This window comes from Pongo pygmaeus, chromosome 4 (assembly GCF_028885625.2).
Source record: "Pongo pygmaeus isolate AG05252 chromosome 4, NHGRI_mPonPyg2-v2.0_pri, whole genome shotgun sequence".
Classification (NCBI taxonomy): Eukaryota; Metazoa; Chordata; class Mammalia; order Primates; family Hominidae; genus Pongo; species Pongo pygmaeus.
The window spans coordinates 175,877,824-175,898,736 of record NC_072377.2 but is presented as its reverse complement, the minus strand read 5'-3'; the positions used below and the strand labels follow the sequence as shown (position 1 = coordinate 175,898,736).

Below are 20,913 nucleotides of genomic sequence, written 5' to 3'. Positions count from 1 at the left end.
AAGCCATGCCAGCTTCCCCTTCACCTACTGCCATAATTGGAAGTTTCCTGAGGCCTCCCCAGCCATGCTACCTGTACAGCCTGTAGAACCATGAGCCAATTAAACCTCTTTTCTTTATAAATCACCCAGTCTCAGATATTTCTTTATAGCAGTGTGAGAACCGACTAATATACAGGCCAATTGAACAAAATGCATACACCTCAAACATCTACTATGTATTATCAACCCCAACCATCCTTATCTGGTATTATATCTTTCCATACTATTTCAGATCATCTTTCTTTCACCACTTTACAATAACTCACAAGCTGCAACCCTTCTGAGGCCCACTTCTATGAACAAACTTCAGGTCTTTCCCAAGGTAAAGTGTCATATTTATTGTACTATGTTTTTCTTAACCATTTAACATGTGTAAAACTCTACTAACCTTTGATTTGATTTGTATCTTTTTTTAAATATGTCACTGACAAGACTTTTAAATTTTATTTTCATAATCTAATTTCTCTCATAAGCCCTGTGCTTTTTATTATGTAGCATTGCATAGCACAGTCACTTTTAGGAACATGTCATGTTATAGCAAAAGTGACTATACACTGTCTTCTTGAAGTAGCATTAAAAACACAAATAAACCCCGTCTCTACAAAAAATTGTTAAAACATTAGCTGGGTATTGTGACATGCGCCTACAGTCCTACCTACTCGGGACACTGAGAATGACTGTGCCACTGCACTCCAGCCTGGGTGACAGAGTGAGATCCTGTCCCACAAAAAACAAACACAAATAGTACAATATGATAAAATAAATATATAAATTCAAGAAAGCATGAGTAGAATAGTAAAGTCAAGCTTGTAATAAAGTTAATACACCAAAACTGTTAAAAGTGGGTAGCAAATTCAGTTATGAGCTTTCTAGTTGACTAATGAAGTCAGATAACAAATACACCAAGAAGTCTCTCGGAAAACTACAAGAAGAATTTTTAAAAGAGAAAAAACTCCATTTCCACTTTGGCCTGAAAGGCCAGCATGCCATTTGGGAAAACAGTAAAGAAAAGGTAAATACCTCAATATTTAATTAAAAACAGCTTTGATGGAAACAACTCCCAAATCCAAGAATGCATGCAACAAGCATTCTTGATAATTGTAGTAAGATTCTTGACATTTAAAAAAGTTCTTGTAACTATTATACTTAAACCTTAATTTTTATTAATATTAAAATATTGTTATACAGTAAAAAAGATAAAATATATTTTGAAAAAAAGCATAATTTCCTTAGCATTAGGACAGATAACAGAGAAGTTTCTCCTACGAATCACAGTAATATGGTTCTAAGCTTTGTTGCATGTAATCTTTTATTTCAATAACAAAACTTAAGAAGATGACACTGCTTCCTGAATAGAAAAGAAAATCCAGTGTATTTACTTCAGTTACACTTTTATTTTTAGTATCTTGAAAACGTCCATCTTGCAGTGGGTGCAGGCAAACCATACGTGGGTAGTAGTAACCACCAGGAGGAGGGCAATCTCAAAATAATAATAAAACAAACAAATAGGAGACAACTCAAGTTTCACATTTAAAGCTAGACACCAACAAGGACATGTTCCCAGACTGCCGAAACAAAGGTACCTGGGGCTAATAAATTCATTATCTAAGGCAGGGAAAAAAAATCACTAGAATATGTTTCTGTTACTTTAGCTGAATGTTTTACACAAAATATTCTCATGTTATGCTTTTTACACGAACTATAAGATCGTTCCAATTTAGTAAGCACCAATAATTACAATCATTTAAAACATCAGCAATCTCCTCCTCAATGGTACAATTAATAGAGAAAAGCCATACTAAGAAGAAATGGAAATGTTTGGGAAGATACATGGGAGAACAAAAACCACAACAAACAGCTGTGGTTTTGTCTGGGAAAAACCCCAGACAAAAGTACAGTAGAAAGTTGGAAAGCTACACACTAGAGGTCCCTTGCGTGTCAAAAGCCTATATAACAGTAACAATAATATTTCATGTTTATGAACCACGTCAGAAATTGTGAAGTGCTTCCCATCAAATACTTGATGTGGCTCTCATTGCAATGTGAAGATACTGTTATTATGTATTACTATTATTCTGTCTTATAGGCCAAAAATATGAAGGTCAAAAAGGTAAAATGACTGGGACTCTGAATCAGGTTATTTTGGTTCATTCCTATTTTCTGTTTGTTTCCTGTTTCCAAATATTGGACAAACCATATATTTTAGTAATAATTCATAATTCAAAACTCTAAATCCGAACTTGTAGATAGTCTTTTAGAGTGTGCTATCTAAATATAAAAATAATATAAAAGAAAGGGGAAACATTCAATTTCTACCTGTTCCAAAAGCCAGTATGTCATTTGGGAAAGGAAAGAGACGATATACACCTCAAAATTTAACTAAAAATCCTTTGATGGAAACAACCCTAAATTCTAATAGTGAGAAGTATATGCTATAATCTATGTCTAGAGAGTTAGCTTATGAACTATTTGGAGAGAGAGTGTGAGAGAGAGAAAGAAAGAGCAAGCAAAAGAAAGCAAGAGAGAAAGAGAACATGGAACAAAAAGAAACTACAAAAAAAAAAAAGAAAAAAGACACATGAGGCTAGTTCAATATTCAAAAATTAACTAATGTAATCCATCACATCAATAAGCTAAAGAAAAATCAAATGATAACATAAATAGATGCAGAAAAAGTATTTGACAAAATTCAACATCTATTGATGGTAAAAACTCTCAGTAAACTAGGAACAGAGGACAACTTTCTCATCTACAAAAAACCTACAGCTAAAATCATATTTAATGGTGAGAAACTTGAAGCTTTCTCAGTAAGACTGGGAAAAAGGCAAGATGTCCCCTCTCACCACTGCTTTGCAACATAATACTGTAAGTCCTAGCAAATGCAATAAGAAAAAGAAATAGAATGCATATAGATTAGGAAAGAAGCAATAAAAGTGTCTTTGCTCACAGATGGCATGATATGCAGAAAATCTGAAAGAACTGACAAAAAAATTATGAACTAATAAATGATTACAGCAAGGTTACAGGATACAGGTTAATATACCAAAGTCAATCACTTTGCTTTACCAGCAACTGGAACTTGAAATAAAACACAAAATAACTTACAATAGTACCCTCAAAAATGAAATACTAATACTTAGATTTAAATCTAACAAAATATGTACAAGACCCATATGAGGAAAATTACAAAACTATAATAAAATAAACCAAAGAAGATCTAAATAAATGAATACATATTACATGTTCATAGACAGGAAACTCAACACTGTCAAGATATCAGTATTTTCCAACTTCATCTAAAGATTCAATGCAATCCCAATCAAAACCCCAGTAATTTATTTTGTGTATATCAATGAACTGATTCTAAAGGTTATACTGAGAGGAAAAGACCCAAAATAGCCAACACAATACCGAAGAAGAACAAAGTTGGAAGACTGACACTACCCCACTTCAAGGCATACCATAAAGCTACAGTAATCAAGACAGTTTGGTATCAGCAAAAGAAATGACACATCAACAGCTATAGTTTGAATGTCTGTCCCCTCCCATACTCATGCTGAAACTTAACTGCCACTGTAACATCTTAAGAGGCAGGATCTTTAAGAGATGATTATACCAAGAGTGCTTTGCCCATATGAATGGTTTAATGTCATTATTTCAGGAGTAGGTTCCTTTAAAAGACGATTTCAGCCCCCTTTTGTCACTCTCTTTTGCCTTCTCTTTGCCCTCCCACCATGGGATAACGCACCAAGATGGCCCTCACCAGATGCCAGCCCCTTGATCTTGAACTTTCCACCCTCCAGAACTGTAAGAAATACATTTCTTTCTTGATAAATTACCCAGTCTCAGGTATTCTGTGGCAGCAGCACAAAACCAACTAAGATGCCAATCAACAGAACAGAATAAAAAAACCCAGAAATAGACCCATATAAATATAGTCAATTGATCTCTGACAAAGGAGCAAAGGGAGTAACAAAATATGTTATGAGTCTTTTAAATATGAAAAAAGTCTTTTCAGCAAATAGTACTGGAACAACTGGACATCCACATGGAAAAAAGGATTCTTGACATAGATATGCCCATTACAAAAATTAACTTAAAATGGTTCACAGACCTAAGTGTAAAACATAAAGCTATAAAACTCCTAGAAGATAAAATAAGAGAAAATCTAAGTGACCTTGGTTCAGTGATGACTTTTTAGATGCAACACCAAAGGCATGATCCACGAAAGAAAGAATGAATAAGGTAAACTTTGTCATGAAAATGAAAAATTTCTGCTCTGCAAAAGACAATGTCAAGAGAATAAAAAGATAAGCCACAGATCGGGAGAAAATATTTGCACAAGACATATCAAAGGAACAGCTTTCCAACTACACAAAGAACTCTTAAAACTCAAAAATAAGAACACAACCTGACTAAAAAAATGGGCTGATGACCTTAACAGACACCTTTTCAAAGAAGATAACAGTTCACCCTTGAACAACATGAGTTTGAACTGTACAGAACCACCTATGCGTGGATTTTTTTTCAATAAATATATTGGAAAAATTTTTGGAGACTTATGACAATTTTTAAAAACTCAGACATAGCCGGGGATGGTGGCTCACGCCTATAATCCCAGCACTTTGGGAGGCTGAGGCAGGCGGATCGCTTGAGCTCAGGAGTTCAAGACCAGCCTGAGCAATATGGTGAAACCCCATCTCTACAAAAAAAACACAAAAACTTAGCCAGGCATGGTAGTCACATCTGTAGTTTCAACTACTTGGGAGGCTGAGGCGGGAGGATCACCTGAGCCCGGGAGGCGGAGGGAGGAGTGAACCAAGATCACAGCACTGCACTCCAGCCTCAGTGACAAAGTGAGACTCTGTCTCCAAAAAAAAAAAAAAAAAAAAAAGCACCTCAAACGAATGGTGTAGTGTTGAAATATTTTTAAAAAATAAGAAGGTATAAATGTAGACACTACTCTATTTTATCACTTACTATCATAAAATATACAGAAACCTATTATAAAAAGTTAAAATTTATCAAAACTTACACACACACTTAGACTGTACATAGTTCCAACCACAGTCAAGGTTTATGTAGTCAGGTTTATGATCAGGACTGCCCTTATCTACAAAGCTGCTAATCTCCTAGCCTTGAAGGGAAAAAAATAAATACCAGCTGCCAGTCTTCTGGCTGTACAACAAGGCCTAGAAGAGAATCTTTTTCTGGATTGGTTTCATAGATGCTTTGTCCCTGAAGTTACTAAGTACCCTGCTGGTAAGGGAGCACCTTTTAAAGCTCTTTTCATGTTGGACAATGTCCCTGGCCACTCAGAACCCCATGAGTTCAATGAGGACATTAAAGTGGTCTATGTGCCCCTAAACACATCTCTAATTTAGCCTCTGAATTGGGGGTCATAAGGACCTTTATTTAAAGCTCATGACACACGGTACTGTATAAAAAGGATTGTCAACACTATGGAAGAGAACCCCCACAGAGAGAACATTCATGAAAGTCTGGAAGGATTTTACCACTGAGGATGCCATTGTTGTTACAGAAAAAGCCATGAAAGCCATCAAGCCTGAAGCAATAAATTCCTGCTGGAGGAAGCTCTGTCCAGATGTTGTGCATGACTTCACAGGATATACAACAGAGCCAATCAAGGAAATCATGAAAGAGACTGTGGATATGGCAAAAAAAAAAAAAAAAAAAAAAAAAGGGTGGAGAGTGAAGGGTTTCAAGATACGGATCTTGGAGAAATTCAAGATCTAATAAACCTAATAGGTAGTTTTCATATGAAACATTTTTTAAAAATCAAATATATGTTCCAATGGGCACTACTGTTTACAAGCAATATTAAAGAGGACAAAACAATACTTACTTAATAGGGACAAATATACCACAAGGCACAGGATCAGTGCAATAAATTCACAAAACTATATTACAGCTAGTTAATCAGTTTAAGAATTGTTCCCAAGTCAGTCACATTTTTGGCCCTCAGAAGTGCACTCCTACAGATTTCAACTACTCTGAATTTTTAGCTACAAAGAGGTTAAGAATGATTACAAGAGGCTTTCCAAGAGTTACAAAATCTTTGTAGACCAGAGTCAACTATCATCACTGCAAGTCTGCTCTCACCAACAGCTCTTGCATTTTTCAGGAAGAAATCTCCAGGAAAAGAGTCACACACCAGTGTAGTCACTATCTCCTATGCCAAACCTAGGGAACTGAAATGGACGATATTACCCCAAAATGAGAATTCTGAGGTTTATCTTTAAAGGCTTATTCCAATCTCAAAGATAAGTCAGAGAAGATTATCTTCTACTGAAATAAATCTTGGCTAAATATAGAAAACTTCTGTACTTTACTGCTGTTCTTCGAGTAAAAGTCATAGACACGAGTCTTAACCTACTGTATACTATAGCTAAAGTCAGCTGAAAATCTGAAATTAAAAGTATGCTAAAATTCCTGAATCTTTTGGAAGTCTGCTACTAAAAAGCCTTTAAGGATTTACTAATGTCAACTCGAAGTAAAGGCAACAAAAGGTCTAAGCCTGTCAGACATTACTCATTTGAAAAAAAAGATCAAAGTTTCCTACAAATTGCTAAGCAGGGAGAAACCTACACCTACTAGGGAATCTAACAAAACAAACACCAGAATTTCCAGAATTTCCAGAAGACGATTTCATGGAGATGAGTGCTTCTGAACCAGTGCCACATGATGAGGGAGAAGATGTAGTAGAAACAGCAGTGCCAGAAAAAAAAAAAAATTAACATTAGACAATCTGGCAGAAATGTTTCCATTATTCCAGACTTCTTTTAGGACATGGACCTTTCTATGATACAGGGCACTGAATTTAAAGTGAACACAGAAGGATTGGTACTTTATAGAAACATTTTTAAAGAAATGAAAAAGCAAAAAAGTCAGACAGAAATTACAGTGTATTTCCATAAAGTTATACCTAGTGCTCCTCCTGCCTTTCCTGCCTCCTCTGCCTCTGCCGCCCCGAGACCGCAAGACCAACCTCTCCTCTTTCTCTTTCTCAGCCTACTCAATGTGAAAATGATGAGGATAAAGATCTTTATGATGATTCACTTCCATTAATGAATAGTAAATACATTTTATCTTTCTTTTAATTTTCCAAATAATATTCTTTTCTCTAGCTTACTTTATTCACAGAATATAGTATATAACACATATAACATACAAAATATGGATTAATCAGCCTGTTTTTATGTTATTGGTAAGGCTTCCAGTCAACAGTAGACTAGGAGCAGTTAAGTTTTGGGGGAGCCAAAAGTTGTAAGTGACTTTTTGACTGCGCAGGGGGTCAATGCCCCTAATATCCGCATTGTTGAAGGGTCAACTGTACAGAGGTCAAATAAGCACATAAAAAGGTGCCGTATATCATATGTTCTCAGGGAAATACAAATTAAAACAAGAAGATACCACTACACATCTATCAAAATAGGCAAAATCCAGAAAATGCCAAATGCTGGCAAGGATGTGGTGCAACAGGAACTCTCACTCATAGCTGGTGGGAATGCAAAGTGGTACAGCCACCTTGGAAGACAGTGTGGTGGTTTCTTATAAAATTGAACATACTCTTGTAACATACAATCCAGCAATTGTGCTCCAAGGTATTTATCCAAGGAAGCTGAAAATGTTTGGGGACACAAAAACCCACATATGTATGTTGATAGCAGCTTTATTCATAATTGTCAAAACTTGGAAGCAACCAAGATGCCCTTCAGCAAGTGAATGGATAAACTGCGGTATACCCAGACAACAAAGAATTATTCAGTGCTAAAAAGACATGAGGTATCAAGCCATGAAAAAAACATGGAGGAAACTTAAATGCATATTACTAAGTGAAAGAAGCCAATCTGAAAAGCCTACATGTATGATTGATACCTCAGGCTGTATGATTCCAACTATATCATATTCTGGAAAAGGCAAAGCTATGGAGACAGTAAAAAGATCAGGGTTGGGGGAGGGTGGGATGAATAGGCAGAGAACAGCGAATTTTTAGTGCAGTAAAACTATTCTGTATAATACTATATTGGTGGATACATGTCATTGTATTAACACATTTGTCAAAATCCATAGAAATACAACACCAAGAGTGAACCCTAATGTAAATTACAGACTTTGGTTAATGATGATGTGTCAATGTAGGTTCATCAATTGTAACAAATGTACTACTTTGGTGCAGGATGTTGATAGTTGGTAAGCTGTGCATGTGTGGCAGAAGGGAGTATATGGAAATCCTCTGTACTTTGTGCTCAATTTTGCTGTGAACCCAAAACTGCTCTAAAAAAATTAAGTCTATTTAAAAGATGTGTATTGAAAAGTATAATAAACAAAATCACAAGTTTTATGACTTAGCTTTATACTATTTGAACCCTTATTTTTAAAACTGTAAACTCTTTTCCTTTGCTTTCTTAAGTACACAAGTCCAACAGTGGATAAATCCTTCTCAAGGCTTTCTGCAGTACCTAAGACTCAGAGTGCTTATAAAAATAACAGTCAATACAGAGGAAAACAAGGTATCATTGTGAGATTTTGACCAGTCAAATTTAAACTTAAAGATCCATCACATGCAATACATTTTAACTTTTCTGATAAATATAAATTATGTTAACCTTGAGGCTGAAGAACAGAAATGAGTCAACAATCTATTTCTAATATGAATAAAGATGACCAAAAAAATCCCATACCTCAATTATTACAATTTTGTCCATATGAAATGCAAGCTACTTTCATACACACAAAACCTTAAAATACATTAACTCTGAAAAACATACTGCTACTTTATAGAATCATTTTTCAAGTTCCAAGACTGTTTATCCAATATAAATTATCTTCCTAATAAGAACCTGCTTTTATTTTACATATACCCCAAATGATTTTGACATAGCATCCTGAAAAATACTACAGCACTGAATTCTGTCCTGTCATTCAGTTGCATACCAAGTTAAGATAATGACTAAAAGCCTGGACTCTAAACAGGTAGAGCAGCTTTGAATCATAACTCTACTACTTTCTAGTTGTGTGATCTTGGGCACGTGACAGAGCCTGTCTGCAAATCTAATTTCCTCATTTGTGAAATGAGGATAACTCAAAAATCTTATTTGGTGGATAAAATGAGATAGTACAAATCTTAACAAACAGTACACAAAATGCTAGTTATTGTTTATCATTAAATAAATGCTTTTTTGGCCGGGCATGATGGTTCACGTCTGTAATCCTGGCACTTTGGGAGGCCAAGGTGGGCGGATCATGAGGTCAAAAGACCATCCTGGCCAACATGGTGAAACCCTGTCTCTACTAAAAATACAAAAATTAGCTGGGTGTGGTAGCACGCACCTGTAGTCCCAGCTACTTGGGAGGCTGAGGCAGGAGAACTGCTTGAACCCAGGAGGCGTAGGTTGCAGTGAGCTGAGATCGCGCCACTGCACTCCAGCCTGGTGACAGAGTGAGACTCTGTCTCAAAAAAAGAAAAAAAAATGCTTTTTTGATTAGACATTGCTTTATGTAACACATCACTGTTCATCACAGATGAGTAAATGAGACTTGATACTCACATTTTAAAAAATGACAAACACAAAAAATTTGCAATCCTAGTAACAGTTTAGTATATTTAAAAGAAAAAGATTTTTAAAGCGCAGTTGGTTAAAAAGCATAATAAGCCACTTACTGATGTCCATCCTCTGCTCAACAGGTAAAGGACTGACTCGGCTGACAAGTTTTGAAAGACATGTTGCTGCAAGGAGCTGAGCATAGGATGTCTGTAAAGAATAATTTATTATTATCATAAATGAAATTAAAATAAAGCATTGTGATAGAGATGTTCTTCTAAGCAATAACAGAAATTCTTCCGGTTTTCCAAACTAGCAAATTTACAATAGATAAAATATGTCAATTTGAGATACATATATACAGAAAAGGATACACATACACAGGCATACAGTCTCTTATAAGAAATCATTAGTTGAGGGAGATGTAGACAGCCATCTCAAATAACAATAAGCAAACGGGAGAAATAAAGCAAGTTCAAATAAAATACAGTACTCTTACCATGGTCTACAGCCCTACACCATCTGGCCTCTGATTATCTCTTCAAATTCATCTGATTCCATTCTTGACTTTGCTCTGACCATGATAGCCTTTAGGTTCCTTTCCAAATCTTCCCCACCCTGACCTCCGTGTTCCTTGAAACCCATGTCTGACTATATTCTCTCTGGCCCCCAATTATCTTAATACTATACTCAAACTCTCTAAACGCATGCTCACCCTTGAAAATTTGGTTCATGTATTCACTCCACCTCCTAGAAATTCTTGCAAAGATACTCCCTCTTTTTTTCTCTAGACCAGAGGCTGGCAAACTATGGCCCTTGACCAAATCCTTCCTGTTTTTACATGGGTTGTCAACTAAGAATGTTTTTTGCAATTTTAAACAGCTTTTCAGCTGTTCAAAAAAATCAAAACAATAACAATATTTTGCGACAGAAAAATATATGAAATCCGTATTTTGGTGTCCATAAAGTTTATTAAAACACAGCCATGCTCATTCATTTACACACTGCCTATGGCTGCTTTCATGCCATGATGGCAGAATTGAATAATTAAAACAGAGACCACATGTGGCGCTCAGTGCTTCCTACTGCTGCTCAAGAGTATCATAAACCACAGTGAGGTAGGTACAACTCTACAGTGCCTAGAGAGCCATGGGTGTTGTCATGATGTGACACATTCCTTTTATTATTACCAGCACATGTCTATCATATCAAAATAAGAAAAGATAAAAGTGGACTTCAAATATCTAATTTTTAAGGCACAATGGAGTATGGACTATTCTTTTATTGATTACACAGCAAAACAATATGCTTTTTATGTAATGGTACTATGGTTGTCCTAAAAGAATACAATATACACTGACAATATCAGACCAAGCAATATCCCCAATATTCCCATCACAATATTCCCAACTCGGGAAATCAAAAGTCAGAAAAAATAGAAAATTGTATATCTCATCATAGTAGACTGTCTTTACAAATATAAAAAATGAGACTGCAACCAAAGTTTCCAAGTGGCTCATTTGTTAGCCAATCACACAGCCATTTACCAATGATGAGTTAATTAAATCAACATTGTTTTATTACAGCAGCCAAAGTTATGTGTGCAGAGAAAATAAGATTACTAGTTTCTGGTGGGAGCAAATTCTCAAAAAGTTGAAGACATTGGAACAGCATCAAAAGTCAATTTAAAAACAAGACAAATGATTTGGAAAGGTTCTCCTTCAGTCTTGATGAGTGGACAGATGTTTCTTATAATGCTCATACTGTTAATGTTACCAATACTTACTATCTGTTTATTCTAGAAGTCAATGCTGAATGTGAAGCAACTAAAGAATTGGCCTCTATGAAGACTGTGGGAGAACTACAGGACAGAATATTTTCAAAGAAGTTGAGGACACATTAATTCAATATAAACTGAAGTAGAATCTGCTATGATATGTCACACTAGTGGTAAAAACATATGGAGCGGAAAAGGGCTTAGCTGAACAAATTTACAAACCTTGTGAAAAATATAAGATGTTTAAAGTCTATGGTTATTCACCATATTATTCATCAGCAGATACTGTGTGGTAAATACATGAATCTATTGTAAGTTAATAAATCAGTAGTGTTAACAGAGGACTTCATTCACTTTTGTGAACTTTAACTCTGTTAATTTCTGTAAGATAAAGAAGCAGTATTTGAATATTCTGTGTTGGAAACAATATCCTTACTTGTCTCCTCACACAATAGTTTAATAGCTTATCAGTGATAAATTTTTACTGCTATTTTTTTAGCTCAGGGATAAGGCTAAAATTTTTCTGAATGAGACAACCACGTCACTATTGTTCAACACTAAATGGCTTTGGAACTTACTTTTTGCTGCAAAATTGATAATGTTCCTCAATAAATTCAACCTAAAATTACAAAATTGCCTAAAACGTGCTTAGTACCTATATGCAGAACTTATACTGCAGTAAAGCCATTTTGATAACATCATTTGAACTGCAAGTAATGTCAGGCAGCCCTATATACTTCCCACATTGTCAAAAGTTAAAACAAGTAGTGAGCTCTCTATTCAGAGATATATTTTCTGAGCTTCAACTACAGCTCCAGCTTCAGATCTTGATGCAAATGTAAAGGAAATTTCCATATTATAAAATCCATTTAACTGTGCAATTAAGAGCTCCCACTTAATCTTCAATTGAAAGTGGTCAATCTGTGTATAATGACATGCTAAAAAGCAAATATCAAGATTTAACAGAATTTTTTAAATGCCTTGTAAATGATGAATGTGCTTAATTATAATCATATGCTCATGGACTGATATTAATATTTGGCAGTACCTATCTATGTGAAAAGATACTTTCAAATATAAAATATGCAAAATCTCATTATAGATCAGCATTAACATATGAACATCTGCAATCAATGTTGATGATAGAAAACAACTCTGAACTCCAATTATTAATAGAAAAATGTTATCTGCCCAAAAACAGTTCTATTCTCTTCATTAACAGACCTATATTATTAAAAAGTCTGTATTAGATTATTATATTTTGAATCTCATCAATAAAACTTTGTAGAAATCTGTTTTTTCTCTTTCTATAGATGTTCTTACAAAATATCTTCCATTTTGCCTCCTGGCCCACAAAGTCTACAATATTTGCTATCTGACCCTTCATAGAAAAAGTCTGACAACTCTGCTCTAGACCACACAGTCTCTTACTGCATCATTTCATAGCTTTTTATGTATCTGCCTCTCCAACTAAACAAAGAGCTACTTTAATTCATGTACATAAATCAAGTAAACAGTACAGCGTCTGATTTGACATTTGAATATTTTACTAAATGAATATGAATGTCTAGACTATGAATATCTAGATGGGAGGCAGGCAAGAGGTAATCAGCATGCTTTCGAATCATCCTTTCATGTTTCTGAGGTAATTACAATCTGCCTCCCCTATCTAGATTTTTTTAAGTTGTTAGTCAACTTCCTAAAAATGTAATTTTGCCCACTAATATGAGACATAAAAAGAGACCAGTAGTAATCAAGAAACTATCTCAATTCATTCCTATTTCATTTCCTGGCTCTTCCCTAAGTTTGCTTTCCAGGTTTTCCAATTCTTTTCCTGATTAACCCCTTTGACAGTGGAACTATAGTTTCACAAAAACAAAAAAACCATGTGGCAATATCTATCAGTTACCATTGCTAACACACGAGTTCATTAACAATGACATACATCTACTGATCTTTCATGGTTAATCATTGTTACCAAATACTTACTGTTCCTTGTTCTAATAAAAGTTGACACTTGCTGAGACATTCTGGACTGTCAATAAGTTCCAAGAGTGCTTTCTCAGCCTCTATTCTTTGTATAAGATCAGTCCCTATGTAGAGATGAGTACACAACACTTCCAACTCAGCCAAACTCTTCAAAGAAAAAAAAATTAGCATTTTACTTCAATGAAGAAAATGAGGTAAATATTTAATCACAAAAAACAAGGGATACAAATATCACATGTGTATTCATTAATTCAACACATGTTTATTGAAATACAACTACTTACTAGGGGATACAGTTGCAAACAAAACAGGCCCATCTCCTACTCCCCAAATTATTTACTTACAAATTGATAGTTCTGCAATGGAAAAGTACAAGAAAGGGAGAACTTGTCTACAACAAGGATTTGGAAAGGTACGCCTCAAGAAATAATATTTATGCTAAGACCTACAATGGTGAATCAGATTTTAAAAAGACTAGAAGGCAGTCCAGGCAAAGAAAGAACATTTACCAGGGTCCTTCAGTAGAATGGAATTTAGTCATCTCAAAGCATTAAAGGTTAGTGCGGCTGATAAACAGAGCAAGGAGATACCAGATGAGGTTAGGGAGATGGATGGGGGAAATGATCATGCACAAGTCGCAGGTAACCAAATTTATATTCTTTCTCAAATTTTAAGAATTTAAGGCCGGGCATGGTGACTCATGCCTATAATCCCAGCGCTGTCAGAGGCCAAGGCGGAAGGATGGCTTGAGCCCAGGGGTTCAAGACCACCACAGGCAACATGGCAAAATCCCCTCTACAAATACAACAAAAGTAGCTGGGTATAGTAGGGTACACCTGTAGTCCCAGCTATTAGAGGGCTGAAGTGGGAGAATCGCTTGAGCCCTGGAGGTTGAGACTGCAGTGAGCCTTGATACTATAATTGTACTTCAGCGGGTGACAGAGCAAGACCCTGTCTCAAAAATATATATATATTATTTTTATTATATGTTGATTTCGGGCTTCTGAACCAACAACTCAAACTGCTGCAGGATTTTCAGGAACTTTGACTTGATCCCATGGTATTTCTAGCAATGTAATAACCAGTTATGTTAAAGTCTCCATTTTATAAGCATAAAGACTAAAGCATTCTGTTTATAATCCTATCTTGATGACATAAATCTAATCTCATGACGATCTGGGACACATGGAAACCATCTAAAAAAGGAATTAAAAAATGAGTTCAGCACTCCTCTCCAGCTTAAAAATTTTTTTTGTTAAAGAGGTCTTCTGAAAACAAATTACCTCACTTTAAACTTGAATTAGAGAATCAGTGTCTGAAAGAAAAAATATTGGCACAGATTTCAATGTCAGGTAGGCATATGAAAATAATAGGATATTCCTTTAAAAAAAAATGCCATCTTTTTGTCCTTTCTAGCCTGAATTTTATGTGGCAACCTTATAGCTACACTAGCCCACACATTCCCTCACGTGCATATACCTTCTCATAAAAGGAATACACAAGTAACACCAAAATGAGACCTACTCTAGCTCCCATTATTTCTTTTACTTCTCTCTTCCTCTCTCCTTCTTAGCACTTTTACAGCATTTTCCATTTCCCTAACTACATCAAAGCCCAGCATCCCAGACTTGGAAATTTCCTGCTAGAGTAAACACAGAAGTCCAAAAATAAGATTTCAAATAGGCTGATTAAGATAAAGAACCTCAAATGAACCACATTTTAAACATTTCCCCCACCTAGATTAGCCCAACAAACCCAGATTACTACTACATACTATTCACAACAGGAAAATGCATACAATATTTATGGTTCATGAATACATAAAAATTATATTGTTTTATCCAGGTAAGAAATACAAAAATAGGGGGCCAAGATGGCCAACTAGAAGCAGTGGCGATCGGAGGCTCCCACTGAGAAGAATCAAAACAGCATGCAAATCCTGCACTGATAACCAAGGTATCCAGGTTCTGTCATCAGGACTGACTAGGCAGTTGGGGTAACCCACAGGGAGAGGGAAGAGCAAGGTGGTGCGTTGGCCCACCTGAGAGCCACACAGGGCAGGGAAGCCCCTACTCCCAGCCAAAGGAAGCGGTCAGTGCCCCTCGAGGACAGAGATCCCAGAGAAAGGAACAGGCACCTGTCTCTGCCGTTCTCCAGCCTCCTCAGGTGATATCTCCAGGTGCAGGAGCGACCCATATTAACAAGGCCTGAAGTGAACTCCCAGCAAACCGCAGCAGCCCCACAGAAGAGGGAACTGAGTATTTAAAGAAAAACTAACAGAAAGCAACAACAGCAGCATCAACAAAAAGAGTCCCCACAAAAACCTCATCCAAGGGTGAGCAGCCTCAAAGATCGAAACTAGACAAACTCATGAAGATAAGAAAGAATCAATGAAAGAATGCTGAAAACCCAAAAGGCCAGAGTGCCTCTTCTCCAAATGATCGCAACACCTCTCCAGGAAGGGCACAGAATTGGACGGAGGATGAGTTGGACAAACTGACAGAAGTAGGCTTCAGAAGGTGGGTAATAACAAACTTCACTGAGGTAAAGAAGCATGTTCTAACCCAATGAAAAGAAGCTAATAACCATAATAAAAGGTTACAGGAGCTGCTAACTAGAATAACCAGTTGAGAGAGGAACATAAATAACCTGATGGAGCTGAAAAACACAGCACAAGAACTTTGTGAGCATACACAAGTATCAATAGCCAAATCAATCCAGCAGTAGAAAGAGTATCAGAGCTTGAAGACTATCTTGCTGAAATAAGGCAGGAGAGAAAAAAGAATGAGAAGAAATGAACAAACCTCTGAGAATTATGGGACTATGTAAAAAGACCAAACCTATGACTGACTGAAGAACCTGAAAGAGACAAAGAGAGTGGAACCAAGTTGGAAAACACACTTCAGGCATCCAGGAAAACTTCTCCAACCTAGCAAGACAGGCCAACATTCAAATTCAGGAAATACAGAGAACCCCAGTGAGACAATCAACCCCAAGACACATAATCATTAGATCCTCCAAGGTCAAAATGAAGGAAAAAATATAAAGGGCAGCAGGAGGGAAAGGCCAGGTCACCTACAAAGTGAAGCCCATCAGACTAACAGCAGATCTCTCTGCAGAAACCCTACAAGCCAGAAGAGAGTGGGGGCCAATATTCAACATTCTTAAAGACAAGAATTTTCAATCCAGAATGTCATATCTGGCCAAACTAAGCTTCGTAAGAGAAGGAGAAATAAAATCCTTTTCAGACAAGCAAATGCTGAGGGAATTTGTCACCACCAGGCCTGCCTTCCAAGAGCTCCTGAAGGAAGCACTAAATATGGAAAGGAAAAACTGGTACCAGCCACTGCAAAAACACACCGAAATATAAAGACCAAGGACATTATGAAGAAGCTGCATCAACTAACGGGCAAAATAACCAGCTAGCATCATGATGACAGGATCAAATTCACACATAACAATATTAACTTTAAATGTAAATGGGCTAAATGCCCCAATAAAAAGACACAGACTGACAAATTGGACAAAGAGTCAAGTCCCATCAGTGTACTGTATTCAAGAGACCCATCTCACATGCAAAGACATACACAGGCTCAAAATAAAGGGATGGTGGAAAATTTACCAAGCAAATGGAAAGCAAAAAAAAAAAAAAAAAAAAAAAAAGCAGGGGTTGCAATCCTAGTTTCTGACAAAACAGACTTTAAACCAACAAAGATCAAAAAAGACAAAGAAGGACATTACATAACGATAAACGGAAAAATTCAACATAATGAGCTATCCTAAATACATATGCAACCAATGCAGGAGCACCTAGATTCATAAAATGAGTTCTGAGAGACCTACAAAGAGACTTAAACTCCCACACAATAACAGTGGGAAAATTTAACACCCCACTGTCAAAATTAGGTAGATCAACAAGACAGAAAATTAACAAGGTTATTCAGGACTTGAACTCAGCTCTGGATCAAGGGGACCTAATAGATATCTACAGAACTCTCCACCCCAAAACAACAGAATATACATTCTTTTAGTGCCACATGGCGCTTAGTCTAAAATCAAACACATAATTGGAAGTAAAGCACTCCTCAGCAAATACAAAAGAACTGAAATCATAACAGTCTCACAGACCACAGGGCAATCAAAATTAGAACTCAAGATGAAGAAACTCACTCAAAACCACACAGCTACACAGAAATTAACCTTGCTCCTGAATGACTCCTGGGTAAATAATGAAATTAATGCAGAAATCAAGAAATTCTACAAAACCAATGAGAACAAAGAGCCAACATACCAGAATCTCTGGGATGCAGCTATAGCAGCATTAAGAGGGAAATTTATAGCACTAAATGCCCACTTCAGAAAGTTAGAAAGATCTCAAAATCAACCCCCTAACATTGCAACTAAATGTACTAGAGAAGCAAGAGCAAAGAAATCCAAAAGCTAGCACAAGACAAGAAATAACTAAGATCAGAGCAGAACTGAAGGAGATAGAGACATGAAAAATCCTTCAAAAAAAGTCAATGAATCCAGGAGCTGGTTTTTATAAAAACTTAGTAAAATAGATAGACTGCTAGCTAGACTAATAAAGGAGAAAAGAGAGAAGAATCAAATAGACACAATAAAAATGAAAAAGGATTATCACCACTGACCCCACAGAAATACAAACTACCATCAGAGAATACTATAAACACTTTTATGCAAATAAACTAGAAAATCTAGAAGAAATGGGAAAATTCCTGGACATACACACCCTCACAACACTAAACCAGGAAGAAGTAGAATCCTTGATTAGATCAATAAGTTCTAAAACTGAAGCAGTAAAAAAATAGCCTACCAACCAAAAAAGCCCAAGATCAGACAGATTCACAGCTGAATTCTACCACAGGTACAGAGGACCTGATACCATTCTTTCTGAAACTATTCCAAACAACTGAAAAGGAGGGACTCCTCCCTAACTCATTTTATGAGGCCAGCATCAGCCTGATACCAAAACCTGGCAGAGACACAACAAGAAAAGAAAACTGCAGGCCAGTATCCCTGATGAACATCGATGTCAAAATCCTCAATAAAATACTGGCAAACCAAATCCAGCAGCACATCAAAAAGCTGATCCAAGCCCAGTGCCATGGCTCACGCCTGTATTCCCAGCCCTTTGAGAGGCCAAGGTGGGTGGATCACCTGAGGTCAGTAGTTCAAGACCAGTCTGGCCAACGTGGCAAAACCCCATCTCTACTAAAATACAAAAATCAGCCAGGCATGGTTTCACGTGCCTGTAGTCCCAGCTGCTTGGGAGGCTAAGGCAGGAGAATCTCGTGAACCTGGGAGGTGGAGGTTGCATCGAGCCAAGATTGCGCCACTGCAATCCAGTCTGGGTGACAGAGTAAGACTCCGTCTCAAAAAAAGAAAAGAAAAAGAAAAAAAAAGCTTATCTACTACAACGAAGTCAACTTCATCCCTGGGATGCAAAGCTGGTTCAACATATGCAAATCAGTAAACATAATCCATCACATAAACAGAGCCAACGACAAAAACCACATGATTATCTCAATAGAATGAAGCAGAAAATGCCTTCAATAAAATTCAACAACCCTGCATGTTAAAAATTCTCAATAAACTAGGTATTGATGGAACATATCTCAAAATCATAAAAGCTATTTATGACAAACCCACAGTCAATGTCATACTGAATGGGCAAAAGCTGGAAGCATTCCCTTTGAAAATTGGCACAAGTCAAGGATACCCTCTCTCACCACTCCTATTCAACACAGTATTGGAAGTTCTGGCCAGGGCATTCAGGCAAAAGAAAGAAATAAAGGGTACTCAAATAGGAAGAGACAAAGTCAAATTGTCTCTGCAGACAACAGGATCCTACAATCTAGAAAACCGCATCATCTCAGCCCAAAAACTCCTTAAGCTGATAAGCAATTTCAGCGAAGTCTCACAATACAAAATCAATGTGCAAAATCACAAGCATTCCTATACACCAATAAGCAGAGAGCCAAATCATGAATGAACTCCCATTCACAACTGCTACAATGAAAATAAAATACTGAGGAATACAGCAAGGGACGTGAGGGACTTCTTCAAGAAGAAGTATAAACCACTGCTCGAGGAAATGAGAGGACAAAAAAAATGGAAAAACATTCCATCCTCATGGACAAGGAGAATCAATATTGTGAAAATGGACATACTGCTCAAAGTAATTTATAGATTCAATGCTATTCCCATCAAACTACCACTGACATTCTTCACAGAATTAGAAAAAACTACCTTAAAATTCATATGGAACCAAAAAAGAGCCCATATAGCCAAGACAATCCTAAGCAAAAAGAACAAAGTTGGAGGCATCACACTACATGACTTCAGACTATACTGCAAGGCTACAGTAACTAAAACAGCATGGTACTGGTACCAAAACAGACACATAGACCAATAGAACAGAATAGAGACCTCAGAAATAAGACCACACATCTACAACCATCTGATCTTCAACAACCTGACAAAAACAAGCAATGGGGAGAGAATTCCCTATTAATAAATGGTGCTGGGAAAACTGGTTAGCCATATGCAGAAAACTGTAACTGGGCCCCTTTCTTACATTTTATACAAAAATCAACTCAAGATGGATTAAAGACTTATAATATCATTCAGGACATAGGCATGGGCAAAGATTTTATGATGAAATTGCCAAAAGCAATTGCAACAAAAACCAAAATTGACAAATGGGATCTAATTAAAGAGCTTCTTCTACACAGCAAAAGAAACTATCATCAGAGTGAACAGGCAATCTACAGAATGGGAGAAAATTTTTGCAATCAACCCATGTGACAGAATTTACATGGAACCTTAAACAAATTTAAAGAAAAAAACAACCCCATCAAAAAGAGGGCAAACGTAGTGGCCAGGCATGGTGGCTCACACCTGTAATCCCAGCACTTCGGGAGGCGGAGGCAGACAGATCATGAGGTCATGAGTTCGAGACCAGCCTGGCCAACATAGTGAAACCCTGTCTCTACTAAAAATACAAAAATTAGCCAGGTATGGTGGCAGGCGCCTGTAATTCCAGCTACTTGGGAGGCTAAGGCAGGAGAATCGCTTGAACCCGGGAGGTGGAGGTTGCAATGTGCGAAGATTGTGCCATTGCACTCCAGTCTAGACGACAGTGCAAGACTCCATCTCATAAGAAAAAAAAGTGGACAAAGGACATGAACAGACACTTCTCAGAAGAAGACATTTATGTGGCCAAGAAACACATGAAAAAAAGTTCAGCATCACTGATCATTAGAAAAATGCAAATCAAAACCACAACGAGATACCATCTCACACCAGTCAGAATGGTGATTATTAAAAAGTCAAGAACAACAGATGCTGGCCAAGCTGGGGAGAAACAGAAATGCTTTTCTACTGTTGGTGGGAATGTAAATTAGTTCAACCATTGTGGAAGACAGTGTGGCGATTCCTCAAGGACCTAGAACCAGAAATATCATTTGACCCAGCAATCCCATTACTGGGTATATACTCAAAGGAATATAAATCATTCTA

General features: G+C 36.7%; 1 protein-coding gene across 10 annotated transcripts in view; it reads right to left on the bottom strand.

The window, feature by feature from the left end:
* RANBP17 (RAN binding protein 17) overlaps window positions 1-20,913 on the bottom strand; it is a 432,110-nt gene that overhangs the window by 402,327 nt on the left and 8,870 nt on the right. For 4 of the 10 annotated variants that reach the window (XM_054488236.2, XM_054488234.2, XM_063665349.1 and 1 more), the window contains exons 2-3: window positions 13,372-13,518; window positions 9,725-9,815 (exon numbers count right to left, since the gene is read on the bottom strand). The exons of 4 other annotated variants lie outside the window; for them this stretch is intronic. In XM_054488236.2, coding sequence (XP_054344211.1) covers window positions 9,725-9,815; window positions 13,372-13,518 — 238 coding nt within the window. Of the gene's footprint in view, window positions 1-9,724; window positions 9,816-13,371; window positions 13,519-20,913 lie in introns of those variants that run through there. 2 more of the 10 variants (XM_063665350.1, XM_063665351.1) reach the window with 1 other exon arrangement.